Raw genomic sequence first — 20,815 nt, 5'->3', positions numbered from 1 at the left:
GTTTGAGCAACGCTCACCAACTTGGACCCAAGGTCGCTGGCTTGAGCAAGGGGTCGCTCAGTCTGCTGTAGCCCCACGGTCAAGGCACATATGAGAAAGCAATCAATGAACAACTAAGGTGTCACAACGAAAAACTGATCATTGATGCTTCTCATCTCTCTTCGTTCCTGTCTGTCCTTATCTATCCCTCTCTCTGACTCTCTGTCTCTGTAAAAAAAAAAAAAAAAAAAAAAGAAAAGAAAGAAAGAAAGAAAGAAAAAAGAAAGTGCATTTGTAGCACTCAAAGTTCTCCAAAGATAGAGAATGGGGAGTGGGGGCTGAGGAGACTTGAGATTTGATTTTGGGGACTGACATGGCAAGTTCAAAATGCACAGAACAGCCTGGCAGGCTAGCAGCCTGAAAGCTTAGGCAGGGGTTGATGCTATAGTCTTGAAGCAAAGTGTAAACCTCTCAATAGATCATAGCTATTTTTTGTTCTTATACCTACTTTGTTTGTTCTTCCCCCAAGGACCAAATACTCTGCTAGAGTAGGAATCACATCTTACTCATTTTTGGATTTTCAATGCATGGCTTGTATAAGTGCTCAGTAAATATCCAGTGATTGAATAAATCCTGTCAAGGGATCACAGAGTTTTTTTGGTGGGTGGGTGGGGAGGTCTTCAAGCCCCTAAGCATATGGTTATCATAAGAATTAAATGAATTAATATATGTCAAACATTTAGAAGAGTATTTGGTCCATAGTAAAGCTTATTAAATGTTACTCTGCTGGGCATATCACAGGCTCCAGCATAGTTCCTGGATGCCAAGTAGTACTAAGGATTGTACTCTCCCTGTTCTCCCCAAAGTACCCATCTGCTGTGTAAAATCACTCTGGCTGAGAGCCACACTCTGGTTTCAGGCACATGCAGGTAATCCAGTATTACACACATTCTGCCTGACTTCTTTATCTGTCTGCCTCTCATTTTAAGAGAAACCTATTTTCCACATTTCCACTGTAGAAAATGTAGAAAATACAAAGATACAAAGAAGTTGAAATAACCAATAATTTTATTATTATGAAATAAACAACTACTGCTACAATTTGTTGAGTGCAAAACATGAGCTTCAGGGATCGATGATCTATAGACCCTTAAAGCTGAGCAATATCATCAGTAAAGTGAGTGAAAGAATACCTATTGTGAGGAAATGAAATAAGATAATGTACGGATGCACTTAGCACTCACCTGGCATTTTAAGTAAGCACTCAATGAATGCTAGCTCTTAATAGTTATGGTCAAAATATATAATTGTGTCAAAGAACACAATTTTATCATCTCATAATATGCACATATGTATACATATACATATACAGGGTGTCCTCGGGTTACGACAGTTTCAACATACAACGTTTTGAGTTTACAATGCTCACTCCCATAAAAACTTTCAAAAATTGTAATGAGAGTGTTTTGGCTTACACCATTAGTGTCATACTTACATACTATGTGGGTGAACAAGTTTGGTTGTGTGCAGTGGAAGAATACACAGTAACATGGCATACGAGTGAGGGAGTTGGTGTCCCCCAGTACGCTTACCTATGCTATTTTTGACTGTTAAAAGTGCAAGTATTCCATTTGTGTTGCTTTGTTTGGTAACTTTTTTGGCCTTTATCATGGCTTCTAAATGAAAGCTAGAGTCTTAAGATGGTAGTGCTTCAAAGAAGAGGAAAACCATCACGATGGATGTCACAGAGCTACTGGCATCACATAGAGAGGAGCTGTCTGCTGAGCACCTCATTCCGCTGAAGAAGCAGCTCATTGAAGAGGAAGAGATAAGAATCCCAGAACCTAAGAGATTTACTGCCAAGGGTTTGGCAGAAGATTTTTCTATGGTAGATTCAGTAAGGTCTGCAGAGCTGTTATGGATGCCTTGCAATGCTATAGGCAGATTTTAGAAGAGAAGAAGTCATCAACCTTCCAGACTAGCCTGGAACAATTCTTTAAGAAGTTAGAGAGGTCTGCAACAGATCCTATACCCTCTACATCAGCTGCTTCTCAACCCGAACACCTGTAGTACAGGTAGAATCATCTCCAGCATCTCTTGCATGTTCCTTAGGCAATCCTGATTCACCTGACCCAGTGTCTACAGCACCTTCTGCAGGTTCTCCTGCCTCTCCAGCTTCCTCCTCCCAATAGGTCACTCTCTCCCACCTTGCAATGCCCCTTCCAGTGTGTAAGTCAACCACAGTAATAAAGGTAAGGAATTTTTCTTTTACATTCATTTTTTTGTCATTTTTTTTCTGTTAATCCAGTACAGTATATTTATGTCATTTTCCTTTTTCTATGGGTTAGTTGTATTTTTATGTTCTAGATTATGATTTTTCAACTGTGTTAGGATAGGTAAGTGATTTAGGTTAGAGTGTGTTTCGAATTCCACCAAAATTCCAGTTATGTCACTGTCATAGGAGTGAAACTGTATTGTAAATCAAGGACCCTGTATGTATATATATAGATATAGATACACATGAGTTTTTCACTTTGTATTAGATTGTAACCATTATCCTAGGCAATGTGTATTTGTTTAAAAAATAGGATCAAGAGACAAACTTCCTAAATTTAAATCCTCATCTCTCCAGCCTGCCAAATGTGTAAATTTAGGCAAGTTATTTAACCCCTCTGTGGCTTAGTTTCTTCTGCTGTATGAGATTACCTCTATCTGAAATTATTACAAGAATTAAATGAGATTATTATATGTTATTTTAATATATATTATATATGTAACATATATTATATATGTAATATATAATATACATGAAGAACAATATTTGGTACAGAATAAATGCTCAATCAAGAAATATTATCATTATCATTGTCTTGAAACAGTTTCCAAAAACATTATTTTTACTGGTTATATAGTAGTCCATTCTATAATAATTTATTTTACTATTCCCCTGTTAGACATTTAGACTAGCTGGAAATTGATTTTTACACTGAGCTAGAATGGGTCATATTAATGAATCACATGGTTTGGTAGAAATTCTTGATTCTCATGTAATAAGATATCTTGGCGAGAACATGAGAGTTCTTTATTAGGTGCTAGTCCTGGCACTGTCCCAGACAGCTGAGTGGCGTTAGGCAAGCTATTGAACATTGGGAAAAGAAAGCAAAATAAGAGAAAGAGAAATTAATTTTAATTTTAAAAATTCTAACATCTTCGGCACCATTTTTTATTAACTATGATAATGAGGCCAAGAATTTTCCAGGTGAATAGGAATTGACCTTTTATGACCTCCTTGAAGGTTCTGGCTGTGTATCTCAGGCAAATTACTATCTCTTTATTTTTCTATTTGTAGAATGGTAAATGATATAAGATTCCTGCCTTTCTCACATGGCTGTAAATGTCAAAGCACAAAATAGATTAAAAATGTATTTTGAAAGCTATGAATCTTTATACAAATATGATGTATTGGGGCTATTATTATACTTAGTATCTTTGGAAACTCTGTTTTTAAGTAAAGGTTTAGGTTAGATAATTTTTCAGGGGCTAACCAGTTTTAAGATTCTGTGCTCTAGTACTAGAGTTTCAGGGTGTAACATCACTACAGTTAGCCTCTCTACCTGTACTGTCTACCTTTCACGCATACAACTGCTTTTCTTCACTTCCAGATACCAAGAGAGAAACATCTTTCCTAATTTTATGAATTATTTACTTGGAAAGGGAATGCTATATATAATTTTGTTAAAACAAGTAACAATATTGTTTCAAAAATAAATATGTAGTAGGACAATTTACATTTTAGCCAGACTAGGCAGTGGCACAGTAGATAGAGCATCAGACTGCGACACAGAGGACCCACGTTCAAAACCTGAGGTAGTCGGCTTGAGCGTGTGCTCATCCGGCTTGAGCACAGGGTCGCTAGCTTGAGCATGGGGTCACTGGCTTGAGCATAGGATCATAGACATGACCCCATGGTCACTGGCTTGAGCCCAAAGGTCAATAGCTTGAGCAAGGGGTCACTCACTCTGCTGTAGCCCCCCCCTCCCGCGCCAGTCAAGGCACATAGGAAAAAGCAATCAATGAACAACTAAGATGCCGCATGAAGAATTGATGCTTCTCATCCTCTCCTTTTCTGTCTGTCTGTCTTTATCTGTCCCTCTCTCTGTCTCTCTCTGTCCCTCTCTCTGTCTCTCTCTCTGTCTCTTTCACAAAATAAATAAAATAAAATACATTTTAAAGTGTATTCAACTGAACTTTATCTTGGCCTAATTATAAAACCAAATATAATTGTTTATATCATTTCAGCAAATTGTAATTCACTCAATCTAATTACCAGATCAAATTATTTAATCTCAATTTTTCTTGTTTTTTCCTCTGTCTCCTATCTTTGTGGTAACCCACTTTAAGTTGGCACATTAAAGAATAGAGTTTGTTACTCTTGGTAAATTTTGACTAAGACACAGAGGAAGTTTATAGTGGCAATGGAATGCTATTATGAGCTAGCCCTGGTTCTAGATATAGGATTCAAGTCTGCAAAACACATAGAGTCCTTGCTTTCATGGAACTTGCATTCTATTAAGAGGAGACAAAACTAACAAACCAAATGAGTAAACCAGGTAGTTTCAGATGGTGGTAAAAACATGTGAAGGAGAATGCGGAGTGGTGGTGGAAGGTCCTTTAGATCTTCAGGAAAGGCATTTAAGCTGACACTTCTTGACACTGTGGCAAGTGAAGATCTAGGAACAGAGTACAGGGGGTCCTCGGGTTATCACACAGTTTCGTTCCTACAACAGTGATGTAACTCAAATTTTGGTGTAAGTCAAAACACACGCTAGCCTAAGTCACTTACCTATCCTAACACAGTTGTAAAATCATAATCTGGAACATAAAAACACAACTAAGCCACAGAAAAAGAATACTGTGTATTCTTCAGCCGCACGCAACCAAACTAGTTTGTCCACGTAGTCTGTAAGTATGACGCTGACATAAGCTGAAACACTCACATCTCAATTTTTTAAAGTTTTTATGGGAGTGAGAGTTGTAAACTCGAAACATTGTATGTTGAGACTGCTGTAACCTGAAGACCCCCTGTATTTCAGGAATAAGAACACGGAGGTAAAGGGTCTGAAACTTGGTAAGCTCAAGGAACAAAAGGAAAGGCAGTGTGGCTACAGACCACTGAAGGAGGGGGAAGGAGACGGGAGACAGGGGAGAAGAAGGGCAAGATGCAGTGCAGGCCAGGCTTTGTGAGCAACGGAGATGAATCTGGAATTTATTGGGAGGCAAGGGAAAGCCGCTGAACAGAGTTTAAGGAGAAGGTCATGCTTTCATTTCCATCATCAAACAGTTTGGATGCTGGATGGACATGGACTTGAGTAGCGAAGGATGTCATTCTTTTTTCTTTTTTTTTTTTTATGAGAGAAAATTGTCTTGAATCTGTGTTTGAGTCATAAATACTCTGATTTTGTTAAATTTTATTTTTATTTTCAGTGAAGCTAAGAGAGGTTGGAAAGGATTGTGGTGCCCTTCCCAAAGCCACTCAGCACCATCACTACTAAGGTCTGGGGGCTCCAAGGGAAGATTCAATTCAGCTATTAAATAAACTTTTTTTCTAACCCAAATGGTTCTGGTATTAGATTTCTTCTGAGGCATGTTGACGTATGAAAAAAAAATGAAGAGAGTAGAGATCAAAGAATATATTATGTGGTTTTTTAAAATGTACTTGCTTTTAAATGGCTTTGAAGCACTTCAGTTCTTTAATAGTCACTCCTGTATGGAGTCAGTTTGTTAGGGTGGCTCCCATCACCAAGGTTCTTTCTCTCTAGTCCAGATCAGAAAGATAGCAGTTAAAATGTCTTCCTTTTGACAGAGATTGACCTCTCTGTTTCATTTTTCTCCCCAAATGTTTCCATTAAACCCTTGTGTCCTATCTGAATCTTATTGACAGAAAACCCTACTGTCTCCTTTAACTCCTTTAACCCGTGCCGTCCTCCAAGTCTGTAGCTATGCTCTTTCTGCCTGCAGGTGCTGAAACTGTCTATGCTCTAAAATGTGTTTGTAACCTGGAGAATACATAGGAAGCTTCCTGTAGGTGGGACTTGTTCCTATTCCAATCTTCTTTATACTTAGGACTCCTGTTTTCTTTTCTAATTAACTTTTTGACATAGCAGGTAAGTGCACAGGCTTGAGAGTCAAAACAAACCTGGATTCAAATCCTGCCTCTACAGCTTACTGGCTATGTGTCCTCAGGCAGGCCTGAGCTTGAGGGTTTTCTCTTTCTTTCTTTCTTTCTTTCTTTCTTGCTTTCTTGCTTTCTTGCTTTCTTGCTTTCTTGCTTTCTTGCTTTCTCTTTCTTTCTTAGCTTTTTAATCTATCACATATTCACAAAATTGTCAGCAAGTATTTATTAATGCTGCAAACATTGTACTAGGTACTAGGTGTATACAGTGAGCAAACATCATGACACACAGGCCTTGTAAAGCTTAAAGTGATAAAGACATTACTATCAATAACTAAATGATGATAAGTGAGAAAAAATGCTATGAAGGAAGCACTGAATGGTATTCTCAAAGAGATTTTTTAAAATATGGGACCTAACTAGATAAGGTGGGGGGGGGGTGAGTCAAAATTGTTGCAAGTATTACAGGACGCTGTGCTTTTAACATAGTTCCTATACCTTTGCATTCATCTGGTTATAGCTGTTGCTATTGTTATTATCATTGCTGTTGTCATTGTTAACATTACATACATGCCTGTACTTATCTTTGCTTCAATGAGCTTTCCAGACCACGTTACATGGTGCTCCACAAATGTCTACTGACTGCTCTTGGTTGTTCACCGAGAGCTGCTTTGCCTCGGAGCTCCCTGACTGCTGCCAACTTACCTAGTTTCTGCCCCGGCATCTGAGCAGTTTCTGGGGCTAGCCACTCATATTTTGGGTTCCATCCATGCCTTGACTCTCCCAAATTCCTTTAAGGCTTCTGATCTTCTTGCTCTATCTCCTAAATGAATGTTAATCAAATCTCAACATGACAACTGTCCTGTTGCTATGATGTTCCAAAAGGGAGGAGAAACCTTTTAGGAAATTTTCTGAAAGAAAAAGAGCCCTTTCAAAGAGCCCATTGCTACACCTACTCTATGCTACAGGCATCCTGAGCCAGGAACCTGAGGGATATTTCCTCCCATTGTTTACCAAGAAGTCTTTCTTTTTCATCGCTGACCCAAAGCCTCCCAGGTGTCCCCATACTTTTTACACAGGGGGCCAGTTCACTGTCCCTCAGACAGTTGGAGGGTGGCCACATACAGTGCTCCTCTCACTGACCACCAATGAAAGAGGTGCCCCTTCCGGAAGTGCAGTGGGGCCAGATAAATGGCCTGAGGGGCTGCATGCGGCCCATGGGCTGTAGTCTGGGGACGACTGCTCTAAACCTAATCCTCAGACTTTTCCATTTCTTCATATCAAAGCCTGTGAAAATATAATTTTTAAGTTATGATACTGTAAGTACATATGTGATACATACATCTATCTATGCAGCTGACTGGTGAGAGGATAGCGCTTTATGGTCAGCACCTCTAAGTCATCTCTTCTACTGGAGTTACTCATAACTGACTTTAGACCTTCCTTCTTTTTCTTCCTATTCTCCAGTTAGACCTTACTAAAACATAGCTGCCTTATAACTTATTAAAAGAAAGCTGCCACAGAACAACCCTAGATCTCCAGATATTGCATAATAAGACAAAGAATTACATCATTCCTGAAATGGTACATAATTTCTCTTAACAAGTAGGTATAGCTATAACCATCACCTCCCCTCCCCACCAAGAGGAGGAAATGTTGAAGTAGAGTTCAGATTTATTAACATAAAAATAATGATCATTTCCTGAGTTCTGGCTTTGCTAGAAACTATTCTTAAATTCTCTGTGAACATTTATCTCATTTAACTTATACAAGTCTATGAGGTTGAATCTCTGATAATTGTCCCCCTTACAGCGATGAGAAAACTGAGGATGACTTGCCCAAATATTTAGAATTTGACTCCCACACTTACGTTTTAAACCATGAAATAATATTGTCTCTCAATTTTTACCTTGGAGAAATTATATTTAATATATTACCATATAAGGGCAAACACAGTGGTATCATTTGCACCACAACATTTGATAGTTAATGATAAGTAATTTTATAGCATGCTTGTCTACTACTCACTAGGTCAAAACTATATTTGAGAATATTCCTGTCTAGTTCCTGTAATACCATAAAAAATCTATAATACCTCACATAGAAATTTCTGGCTAATAAAAAAATAAGTAGATGATTATAGAGATAACAAAGCAACTATTCTCTAAGATGTCTTTGTTCTGATTGTTTTTAACTAATTTGTTTGCAATTTCTTACATTTTACTTTAGAGGTTTCTATGGGCACTTGTTAAAGCAAACTTGAATAACTACCTTGGATGTTTCAGAGAAATTTGCATTGTCTTCTATGCTAGAGTGAGAAATCCATTTCCCTTTTCACTTAACAAGCTATTAGACACATCTCCTAGTTTCAGTTATAAGAGAATTTTTATTTTATAGCATTTTAAAGGCAATTCAATCATCAGTTGCTTTTCTTGAATATGAGAAATGAAATTACTCTGTCTGGTTTGGAAAGGGTAATAGCTCCCAATTCCATATTAACAGCTTTGTTATAGTTACGGCTTAACATTGCTTTTAATTGTAATATATTTACCAGATAATTAGTCATCAATAACTGTAATAAAATGTATATTTTAGGAATGTGCAAAAATATGCACATTTATTAATAAACCTGAGATAGAGCATTTATGCTACTTACTCTACAGTAAATACAAATACATCCTTTATTTTGCCTTTTCACCTGCACATTGTTTTTCTTGTTCTCACCACAAGTTCTTTAGACAGAGCAGAAAAAACAGAAATATAGATGAACTCCATATATAAGGCGCATGCCTACAAAGTGTGCAAAAGTCCAAGACTCCATGTTCTCTGAATGTGTAACTGATTAATAGAAAGGTTCACCCAAGGTTGGTAGTAATTATTGTCATTATTTTTACTATGTATAATTTATCAGTGTTTCAGGCTCTGAGAGGACTATATAAATGGCCTATCACCTCTCTCTCACCATGAGGGTTACTCTTAATTCCATTTTATAAAGGAGGAGAAAGGCCCAAGGTCTCATGCACAGCTAGGAAGTGACAGAGCAGGAGAGAACCAACAAGTCGCTAAATCTGTGATCTCTGAATCACTGCGTTGAATGACTGTGAACCATCATCGTGGGCTTCTCTGAAGGAGCTGGGCTGGTGAGGCTCTTGTCCATTGTCAGGAACAGTCAAAGACTTCATATGGTACCTCTTTATCCCCACTCATCACCCTGAATACACTCTTGCCTATATATTTTTTGCTGGCTATTCATTTAAAAGAGTCTGTACTGACTTGGTCAGATTCATTTAGCAACATAGTTTCTAGATGGTGCTAGGTAAGGTTCCTCAAATTCCTCCTTTTCCCCTGTTACATTGCTCCCTCTTCTCTCTTCCCTTATTTATTTTCAAGGTCTCTTACCTGTTCTGCATTGTGCTGTTGCTTCCTGTGTTTGTGTTTGGTGGTCTCTGCCCTTCCTGACCCCTAATGCTGTAAGGCAGCATTACTAAGAAGAGTAAGCAAGCAGCCTTTTGAGCTAGGCCGCTTGGGTCAAATCCTGACTCCTTCACTTACTAGCTGTGCAGTCTCCGCTAATTCACTTCTCTACTCTGTGCCTCTCTTTTCTGTTTTAAAGTGTTTCTCAGCTTTAAAACCAATATTATTATACTAATACCTCTCTCACAGAGTTATTATGAGGAATGAATAAGCTAACACATCTAAAGTGCATAGCTTAGTGCCTGGCACAGAGTGATTGATCATCTAATCACTTTTGTTCTTACATGATGGCGGGTCATTTCTGTCAGAGAAGCCCATCATTTGATGGAGACAGAAGTGACTTCAACCACTACAAGGAAAATCCTTTCCCCAAAAAGAAAACAATACAAGTTCTTCCTTTAAAGTCCTTCCCATTTCTTCATGTTCAAGATTCCTTCACCACAACAAAATGTGTTAATTGACTGCCACTGGGACCTCAGAAACCAAAACATCAGCCAAATTTTTTTTCTCTTAATTCTTGCCATTCCTGTCTCACCAAATTTCTGACACCCATATTTATAATGCAGGGGGGTGTTGGCAATAGCTTCACATTTGGGTCATGGTTGAACTGTGTCTTGTGGTCTTAGGAGACTGGGCAGAAAGCTGAGAGGACAATGGCTTTCTATTCACTTGCCTCACAAAACTCACACATCAGAGCATATGTGATAATTTTGTGTGCAGGTGGGGAGGGGTATAAAGAATTCAAGAGGACCCTCAGAGCCAGCTGTGCCCAGTACTTTTCATGAGCATTTCATCTGATGCTCACAGCCTCATCATACAGATAGTATTATTTTCTCTATTGTAAAAATGAAGTCACCACCCGAGGCCAAGAGAGTTCAGTAATTTGATTAAGGTCTACCTGAATCTAACAACTGTGCTCTTCATCACATTCCCTTCACTTTGGCATATCCCCTCCTCCCTGTACTACCCTGTTTGGGGCTGTTTCCTCATCTGTAAAATGATAGGGTTTAGCATGATGACTTGGAGTTCCCTGCCAGCTGTGACATTCCGGCACTTTGGGCCAGCATCTGAGTTTAGAAGCACTGAGTGTCCATCCAGATGAGTAGAGACAGGCCTCGTTTACTCATTGCTGCTTGGTTTATGCTGCAACTATCTATGACTCTGTCTCTGAATCCCATTATATACTTCCCGTTATTGTGTTCTTGTACACACCAAACACACTTCGTTCCATTACTGCTAAGCAAACCTTTTAGTAATTCAGTAGAGCTTCAAGAATTCTCTTTTGATATTTGCTGAATGTGTATTGCCTTGAGCCACAATTTTATATAATTCTAGAAGAAAAGGTGCTCCTGAGAGTTTAAACAAGGTTGCACTCAAGTGTAGAAAAGAGGGAAACCAACAACCATTGAACTGTACCGAGTTAAGTATCTTTGCCTTATTTCATAGCTTTATAAGATTAAGTACTTGCTCCAAGTCTCAGAAAGAAACAGCCTCCATAGCTTGTACAGAGAACTCAAATTTGAGTCTGTAATTTTCATATGCTATTGTGACCTTTCCCTTGGTGTAATAGTAGAAAGAGGCACCAGATTGGAAATTTCATTCCAGCTTTGTTACTAATTTTCAATGTGCTATTTTGTTAAGAAACTTTGCCAATGAAATAAATCTATAAAATTGATTATCTTTAAACTGAGTAATCTTACACATTCTGTAACTTGGGCCACATTAATGTTTTAACCATCACAACTGGTTAGGAGAACATGGCATCACCTTTTATTTTTATCTTTTATAGCATAGGTTCAATCACCAAGTACTATCAGTTCTCTCTTCATAATGCCTCCCTGCATCCATTTCTGTGTCACCCGCCACTGTAAATCTGGACCTTCTTCCAATCCTGTAATCCTAAAATAAATTGCAATCTGTTCATACTCCCAGGATCTACCGAATTTCCCTCCCAGCATATGTATGCATGTATGTATGCATGTACATACATGTGTGTGTGTGTGTGTGTGTGTATATATTTGCTTACTTCTTGCTCTTATCCAAAACCTCAATTATTCTCTAATGCTTGTGGAATCAAGTTCTACACATTCCCATAAGCAGAAACACCCAAATAAATTTTCTGTTCTTCTCTGTCCACCATCTTTATCTTATCTCTGATTCTTTGCCAAGGCCTTTTATTTCTGCAACTCTCTTCATAGAACTAACTCTTCTAAGCCCTTCAAGGTCCAAGTACAAAAAAAAAAAAAAAAGACAGAGAAAGAGAGCTCTGTTTTTCTTGTTCATCAAGAAACAAATATCCTGAAGCACAATGCCAGGCATACAACTAGCACTTACTAAATATTTGTTGAATTAATGTATGATTCCCACAAAGGTATCCTTGACTACTTCATTCTCTATGTATATCAAGATTCTTTAAATCCCAATGGCACCAATTTAGCAGCTCTTTAGCCTTATAGTGTCAGAGAGTTGCTTTATTTTCATACACTTAAGGGAGAATAAAAATCAATGAAATCAAAGAAGTGTTTGAAATTGGCCAAATCCAAGCCCTGGCTATTTCTCTTATACACTGGAGGAAGAGGAAGCACTTCTACGTGTAAGGCCCTGTTCTGAGTACTCTTACCAATTCTTATTCAGTGAGGCAGCTGCTCTATTTATCCCCATTTTACTGATGTGAAAACCAAGATTCAGAAAGGTTATAAGTAACTTGTCCATGATAAGAAATTTATAACATGGTTAAACCAGGATTCAAACCCACATATTCTGGACGCAGAATGTACAGTCATCAGCATTATACTATGCTGCCTCTCCTGCCACTGAACATCGGGAAAATATCGACTATATCATCAGACTAACCCCAAGCAGGGCAAAATAACAAACTCTTAAGTCAGACTTTACTGTCAATGGAGCACAATATATTCTTACTAAGAATGGATAGCCCTTTAGATTCAGTTATTATTTATAATCCCCAGTAAGGTGTTCTCTTAGCTGTATATAAATCGCTGTCCTCTTGGGTTTTTTTGGTGTTAAAAAATAACAACCTTGCTCTAGCTAGAGCTGGTGGGGTTTTTTTTTTTTCTTTTCCTCACTTTGAAGGGTCTTCGCTGGCCCTCTGAAATGCCACATGGCTCATGGCCAAATGTGCCTTCTTGAAGGAAGCTCTGCTTCCTGGAGCTTCTCTGGCATGCTGTGCTAGGAAACTGCACTGCAAGCCTCTGAGCAGCTGAATAAAAATGAAGCGGGCATTTGTATTTCCCCAGTGATCGAGTTGGCTCCACCTGACATAGGTTCAGATTCACAAAAGCATAGACAGGCTTGCTTCTAGGCTTGCAATAGAGATGGAGGAAGGCAGACTGTGTGCCCAACTTCCCTGCAAAGCATGCCACTGGATATGTGTTAGTAGTGCCCTTTAAAACCAAAGCTCCAAAACTCACCACCCCACAGCAGTCACAAGATGATTCATGCAAGATGCCCTACTTCTGATGCCAACCGAACACTGTTCAAATGAGTATGCAGATCAGAAAGTGTTTTTCATTATTTTTTTCACAAGGGCATGACTTTAATAGTGACATATTAAGTTGCAATGTCTGCTAAATTATAAAAATTGCTTTAAAAAGTCTGTTGACTTATACTCATTTCCTTTCTTTACAAATGAACATTTTTAAAATAGTGCATACTGAAATAAATTCAAAACGTGATCATTACAAATGGCAATTAACTTATCTGCCTAACATTTTTCTCATTCATTTTAAACTAATGCTTAATGCATTAAACTCTATAGATGAAAATACTTATGCTTACATATTTCATAAAACCAGACTAGAAGAGCCTTAGAAAATAACCACCCTTGCATGAAATGCTGACATAATTTACATATTATGTATATATAGCATTATGTTCGCACCATGTATGATTTTGAAACCATTATAATTGTGGCTACCCTAATGTTGAACTTAAAAAGTTTAGTATTTAAAAATCATCATACCTGTCCATAATTGATGAATGGATAAACAAAATAGGTATATATTCATACAATGGATTATTCAGTTATAAAAAAATAAAGTTCTGATATATACTATATCATGGATGAAACTTGAAAACATGATGCTGTGTAAAAGAAGCCAGACACAGAAGGTCAAATATTGCATGATATTATGTTTATATAAATGTTCAAAACAAGTAAATCTATCTATATAGATAGAAAGTTCATTAATCGTTTCAAGGGGTTGGGGAAGGGGAGAATTGGGAATGATACTTAACAGATGTGTAGAGTATCTTTGAAGTAATAGAAATATTCTGGTGATGTTATATAACAGTGAATATCCTAAAATCCATTTTAAAATGACAAGTTTTATACAAATTTTATCTCAAATTTTTAAATGACAAAAACAGTCAATGTTTCAATCATGAATATCATGGTATCAGTATGACCATAACTGGAATAAGAAATGGGTTCTCAATCATGAAGATGCCACAATAGAATAATTACTGAGCAACAGAAAATGTGATGACATATAGAAGGGCATATTAATGATAAAACAGCTACTGCTGTTAAAACATATAAAAATGATCTATCCCAGGAAATGAAGTTAAAATTTTTACATGAAGCCAAAATCCTCAAGCAATACAATCATCCAAATATTGTCAAACTTATTGTCGCACACATACGCAGTCTATTCTGGTACTGGTTTCAGAAGGCCATTTCCTCTCCTTTTTGAGAAAGGATAAACTAAAACAGTTAGTGAAATTTACATTAGATGCTGCTTCTGTATATATAAAATTTATATACAGAGACCTTGCTGCAGAAACTGTCTGGAGGTGAAAATAATGTTCTGAAAATCAGTGACTTTGGAAGGTCTCATCAGGAGGATAGTGGTTTGTGTTCATCTTCTGACTTAAAAGCAGATTCCCAATAGCACCAGCAGTTCTTAATTATGAAGATACTGTTCTGAGAGTAATGCATGGAGCTTTGGCATCTTCCTCTGGGAGACCTTCAGCTTAAGGGCCTGTACATACCCTTTTTGACACTGGAGGAGATTTTATCCATCTTTTCAGATTTAAATGAATCACCTCCTTTTTCTTTGCCTGAAGATTTTGACTTATTTTTTTCCTTGTCTTTCTCATTTAGATAAGAACACTCACATGGACTTTCACTTTTGTGTTTTGAAACTGCCATTGTTCCATTTTCCTCTTTTCGCCTCTTGGTTATGTTTGGTAGAACTTCACGGTCACTGTTTGAGTGATCCCTTTTCCGCTCTCTCCTGTCCTTTTCATCTTTTCTCTCTTTTTCTCTGGACTTTTCCTTTGACTTGTCCGAATCTTTCTTGTCCATTTCTTTCTCCTTACTCTTGGGCAGTAGAGAAGGATTATGATTGAGGTAGAGTTTTGCTGAAGACTCCTTGAGTTCAATGAGACTGTCCTTGACTGTTGAGAAATGTGATGGAGAAAGGTGAGTGTCATTTTTCCGGCGTTTTGGTTCCCTTTCAGGCTCAGTAATATCTGATCGAGGAGTAGGTGACTTCAAAGACCCAGAAACTGGTGCTTTTTCTACTCCTTTCACATTTTCTTTTGATTTTACTTCCTTTGCTATATCTCTCTCTTTGGATGACTCCTTCTCTCTTTCCTTTTCTTGAGTCGATTTTGATTCTACGTTGGGGACAGTGGTTTTGAATTTCTCATCTTTAACTTTTTCTTCCTTCTTAAATTTTTCTTTCTCTTTGTTGGACTTAGATATTCTTTCCTTTATCTCTCTTGCTTTTTCATCTTTATTTGGCTGCTCTTCCTTCAATTTTTCTTTACCATCTTTTCCAAGTACCTTGGCATCTGGAGTAGTAACTGGAGTCCTTTCTTTTTTCTCTTTTTCTTTCCATTTTTCTTTGTCATTTTCTTTAATGGTTTTGCTGCTGTGAGTGCCATTACTTCCATTGCTTGAATTCCCTTTCGGTGCAGCAACAGGAGCTTTATTAACAACTTTCACACAACACTGAGATCTCTCCCTTGATTTATCATTCTCCTCAGCACTACTTTCATTAGATTTCGATGTACCTCCTGTGGACAACGAAGAAGACCCACCAGCAGGCCCATTTTGTACACTGGCGGCTGCATTTTTTGGAGGGGGGTCTTTATGGTGAAACTCATTTTCAGGTATCATGCATGACTTTCTACTTTTCAACAGCCCAGAGTAGGCCATAGCTAATGCATACAGATCAGGCCTCTTCTCTTTTTCTTCTTGGCAGATATTTTGTACTCTCCTTTCCAAAGCCTGACCCAAATTCAAAACTTTTGGGTACCAAGGAAGTATTTTTGTTAGCACAATCAAGATATTCCTGATATGAGTATATTCACCTGTTTCAAGGCAATGTACTGATGCCTTGGTTAGTTTATAATGCCATTTATGTACAACATGTCGGAAATTTTCATAGTCTAATTGATCAGCTTTATTTCCACCATCGAATCCAGTTGCCCGTAATATAGTGAGGAATCCTGGATAATTTCCACATTCTTTTTCATATGTGGCTCTATCACTGTGCCATCTGGTTACAGTCTCTAGCATGCAGCAAAGAAATCTCCCATATCGACTAGCTTCATTTTCAGTACAACTTGCAACTGTGTAAATTATGTCAGAGAAAACTCGATCATAGCAAAGAAGTGTGGAAAAATTTGGAGTTTTCTGCTGATGTACCAATTCAATGAAACGAGCACAGTACACAGCATCAATGGCTGAAAAAATACATCGAGGAAATATACACAGCTGTAGGAATTTTGTGATGGTCTCATTTTTGGTAGATTTTGCTAAAAGCCAGTTGTCCTTTTCCAGTTTCAGTCTCTGTAGAACTCGCTGTACATGTTCCATCTGTTTCTTTTCTTCTTCAAGAAGTTTGTCCTGAAGGGCAGTACAGCGCTCCTTCTCTTTTTTCTTTTTATTTGGAGGCATTTCCTGATTGTCATCAATTGCTTTCATCTGGACTTTAAGTTTACTGACTTCCCGTTCATAGCTGGTGTGTGGAACTGCAAGGTCATACATTGTCAATGACCAGAATGTGGTATAGAATTGAGGGCTGATGTCTTCCCAGACTTTGGAAACATGTAAGGAGACCACTGCTTCATGGACAGGGGCCATCACCATTGCACATGATGTAATGTACTTGTGAACTTTAGGTTGCTGTTTACTTCCTTTTTCTGATTTTTTAAGTTCGTCATACTTGGATGAAATATTGTGTACATACATTGGCCTAGACAGGAAAAATGCTGCATCATGGGGTGTGTGAAATTCACTACAGAGAACATCAATTGAAGGTATTTGCTTTATATAATCTTCTGTGCTTAGATTAGATGCTAAAAATCCACCAAACTGTACCAGGGTATCATGACACTGATCATAAAGCTTTCCCACAAGTTTCAAATGTTTCTCTCCACCTTCCTGTAAGATCACCCCATTCCTCTGCTGGGCCATAAGCAAACAGAGAGGAAGAGCGAGATTATGGTCCAACAACGCATCCTTTAATCTCTGGGAGGATTTTTTAGTGTTTCTAATCTGACCAAAATAACCACCCTCAGCTTTTAGCTGCTCTCCACCAGTCATGGCCTCTAGCTGCTCCATTGTCATTTCCTCTGTAACTTCTATTCCTGTCATTTTTTGCACCACTTCTTTCAATATAAGCAGGTCAAAACTTTTGCCCGCCTTTAGTTGATTAGCCACATATTGAAGAAGCCCAGCAAGATCAATTGGATATTTACGAAAAACTGAACCACAAAAACTAGCCAGACTTTGAAGCCAGCTTGAGATGGTTGTATCATCATGTTTCATTCTCTCCTTTTCTGGATTAGCTAAAGCTTCAATAACACAATAAGCCAAGACATCATAATTCAATGAAGTGAGGTATTTCAGTGAATCTACTACAGGTGTTATTAAGTTATCATACCTCTGTATTTGTGACAAGATATAATCAAACAAAATGGTTGGATTGCTGTGGCTCACCTTCCCAATTTGTCTTCCAGAAGCCTTCACATTGTCCTTGGTTAGACGTTTTATAATATATTTGGCTCTGTCTATTGTTTGAGCTTTAACTTTTACTAAAAGTGGGTGACTGTTATAAGTTTCATTCTTCCACTGGCCATACAGACGATATCTATACTGATATGGAAATGTTTTAAACATTCCCCAGAGTTCCTCAGACATACAAGCATTGCAGTCCATCAAAGAAAGAGAAGGAAGGAGTACCTGGTCAGTAATAGTAAGCAAACAGCTAAGGATAACTTCCATTTTCTCTTTATCTTCTTGTTTGCTTCCATTAGACTGAAACTCCTTCATAAATGATTTGCCAATGCGCACCATTTTTGCAAATAAAATGGGATCATAAGAAAGGTGAGGTCCAAGGTAACAGAGCATATTGAAGACGTATCTCCTCAAATCTTCAAAGCTCTCTGCTTGTTTTGGTGCCCTCTTATTTTGCAAAGCATTAACAGATGACCCTTTAGCACCTTTAGGTATACCAACTCTTCGGTAAAGAGGCTCAATAGTTACATGAATGAGCTTGCAAAGAGCAAGAGCTATTAGCTTATGTGAAGCAGCATAGTATGGAGGCATCTGATCCATAATTTTCTGTGCATGCTGCCAATCACCAATCTTTAATAAGGCTTCCAATAAACCAAGTTTTTGGTTGTCAGGTGGCTTTTCTACTTTCTCCTCTTTTTCCTTTCCTTTCTCTCGCTTATCATTTTTTTCAGAAGATATTACAACCATCGTAAATTTTCTAATAATTTGCTTAGCTTCCACAATTTCTCGTTTATATTCACCCACTATATAATTATCAGCTGGAACAAGATGTACATAAAGATCGTCTAAATCAATCAGATTAACTTGTAGAAGCATTGCTGCAACTCTGTGTAAAGATGCAGGAGTCTCTCCATTGGGTTCCTGGTAAAACTTGAATTTGAACCCGAGAATATGACACAGTGTTTGTGGTTCACACATACTCATGTAAGATTCTAATAAAGATATAAAGAAGTCATCGTGTTCTGGCCTGCATTCAAACACTTCTAAAATGATATCCAAAACTCTACTGGGATCCAGATTAAAGCATCCTATTAAAGATTTGATGTTTTCTAAGATTAACTTGCTAGTAATATTTTCTGATAAATCTTGCCCCAGTTCGACAATCAGCTTGGCATAACCTTCATTCTCTTCTCTTAACAAATTAAATTTTTGCTGCTTATAAAAGAGTTTTGTCTTAATTTTCACTGACCTTTGATTGAATTGCTGTGATTGTTTGATAAGTCCTAATGATTCCAATGTCTCTGGATCTAGGCGTTCCTTTAGAACCGTGTCTGAAACTAAATACAAACACGCTAATACCAATTGCATAAAACAGTCTCTCTTGCTTTTTTCTTCCAAACAACTTGTTCCAATATCCAATAGGCAAAATACATCGGCAAGCATGGAGGGCAAATCGGTGTGAAATTCACTAATATCATTAAAAACATTAGATGCCTGTTCGTGCCTCAGATTTCCTTCGATCACATGGCGTGATAACTCAAAGAGAGCTTGCTGGAAATCTCTGTAAGTCGAACTAGTGTGGCTTTTATTTTCACTGAGGATCCGACATAAATCCAAAAATTCGCCTCTCCCTGATTTCTCCCAATTCTTTACCCAGGATACAGGAACCAACACCGTTGCAGCCGCCATCTCCTCCCTCCTAGCAACAGAAGCCCGGATGTGTAGCTCGTAAGCAAGGGGTCAAACGGAAGCACCGCCCACTAGGAATGCTGGGAACTTCGAGTTCGCTTTCCGATTCCCCACCCCTCGCTCCCCTGCGCTGCCCCCGCCCACCCCCTCGCGCTGTAAAAGTGTTTCTTAAAGGGCAAGTGCATCCATTATGGATAAAATAAACTGCCACTCAAGCTGTCTTAAACTGCATTCCTCTTGGTTTTTAAAGCTTAATATTTGCTCTACTTGACAAGTTTTCTCTCAGAAAAGCCTAGATTTTGATCATGTGCATTCCAGATATTGAAGCAAATGTTAACCTGGTTAAATTATATTTTCTGAGTTCATGCTTGATCAACGACAATTATAGCAGCATTTTGATATAAGCAAATTTAACATTTAGGTTTCCAGTATTTATAAAATGCATTTTAGGCTCACAACAAGGAGTAACTTGGACGTTTCCCGAGGTGTGAATATGAACTGCTTGTTTACAGGTGCAGGGGTTTAGGTGCAGCCGGCAGAGAATATACCTGGCTGAATGTTCAGCAATCACATTACAATGTGCTTGGTTATTCTCTGGAGTAGTAATTATAATTTAGGGATTTTGTTCAGATGTCAAGAGTAAACTCTACCTCTGTATCAGTAAAATAGTTTTAGATTCTTGTACAAATGATTGTGACATAGACTGTTGAATTTCCCACTCCATACGAATGGCCATCACTGCCAATCAGTCAATTGCACAGATACAGCCTGCATCAAATTTCCCACAAAAGATTAATAGGTTTTGATGCTTCAAAATGTGAAAATTGCTCCCTGTGTCTGAGTTTTGGAAGGTATAAAATAAGGTGCTTTGTTTATCTCTTTCTAACCTGAGCTGACATTAAATACAGATTTCTCCATTCTCAATTACATATGTTTGGGTTTAGCCCTTGCCAAGCATTCTGTAAACACAGGAAAATGTGTCACTTCATGGGATAGTTGTTTTGGGGGGGATCGGGGTAAATATTTTGGGAGGATGTCATGAAGAAAAGGAGAAGCAGCGGTCAAATTTCACGCAGGAGAAAAATAGGTAGGCACCCTACATTTTCTCTGTAGACATAATTATGTGCCTCATCCTTCACCCAGAAACTCATCGTGATACCCTAGCACAGCCTACTTCTTGACTGCATTTAAAAAGGATGTGGAAAAAAAGGAAATCATTGTACACTGTTGGTGGGACTGCAAACTGGTGAAGCCCCTATGGAAAACAGTATGGAGAGTCATTGAAAAACAAAATAGATATACCATAGAACCCAGAAATTCCACTTTTGGCTATTTATTCAAAGAAAATGAGAACACTAATTTGGAAAAAAATATATGTGCTTCTATGTTTTTAGCAGCTTTATTGATAATAACCAAGATATAGCAGCATCCTAGGTGTCTATCGATAGATGAATGGACAAAGAAGATAGATGAATATTACATAGCAATAAAAAGAAAAGAAAAGAATC

At 37.9% G+C, this 20,815-nt stretch overlaps 2 protein-coding genes across 18 annotated transcripts in view; one reads left to right on the top strand and one right to left on the bottom strand.

Moving 5' to 3' along the window:
• Positions 1–20,815, top strand: part of SGIP1 (SH3GL interacting endocytic adaptor 1) — a 223,899-nt gene that overhangs the window by 11,787 nt on the left and 191,297 nt on the right. The window lies entirely within an intron of this gene.
• Positions 6,209–19,443, bottom strand: LOC136328720 (THO complex subunit 2-like). The gene is made up of 2 exons (XM_066264765.1): positions 14,639–19,443; positions 6,209–6,279 (listed from the first exon to the last, which is right to left on the bottom strand). The coding sequence occupies exons 1-2, from the start codon at positions 19,305–19,307 to the stop codon at positions 6,209–6,211; spliced, it is 4,740 nt and encodes a 1,579-aa protein (XP_066120862.1). The 5' UTR covers positions 19,308–19,443.

This window comes from Saccopteryx bilineata, chromosome 3 (genome assembly GCF_036850765.1).
Source record: "Saccopteryx bilineata isolate mSacBil1 chromosome 3, mSacBil1_pri_phased_curated, whole genome shotgun sequence".
Lineage (NCBI taxonomy): Eukaryota > Metazoa > Chordata > Mammalia > Chiroptera > Emballonuridae > Saccopteryx > Saccopteryx bilineata.
This window is presented reverse-complemented; position numbering and strand designations above follow the sequence as displayed.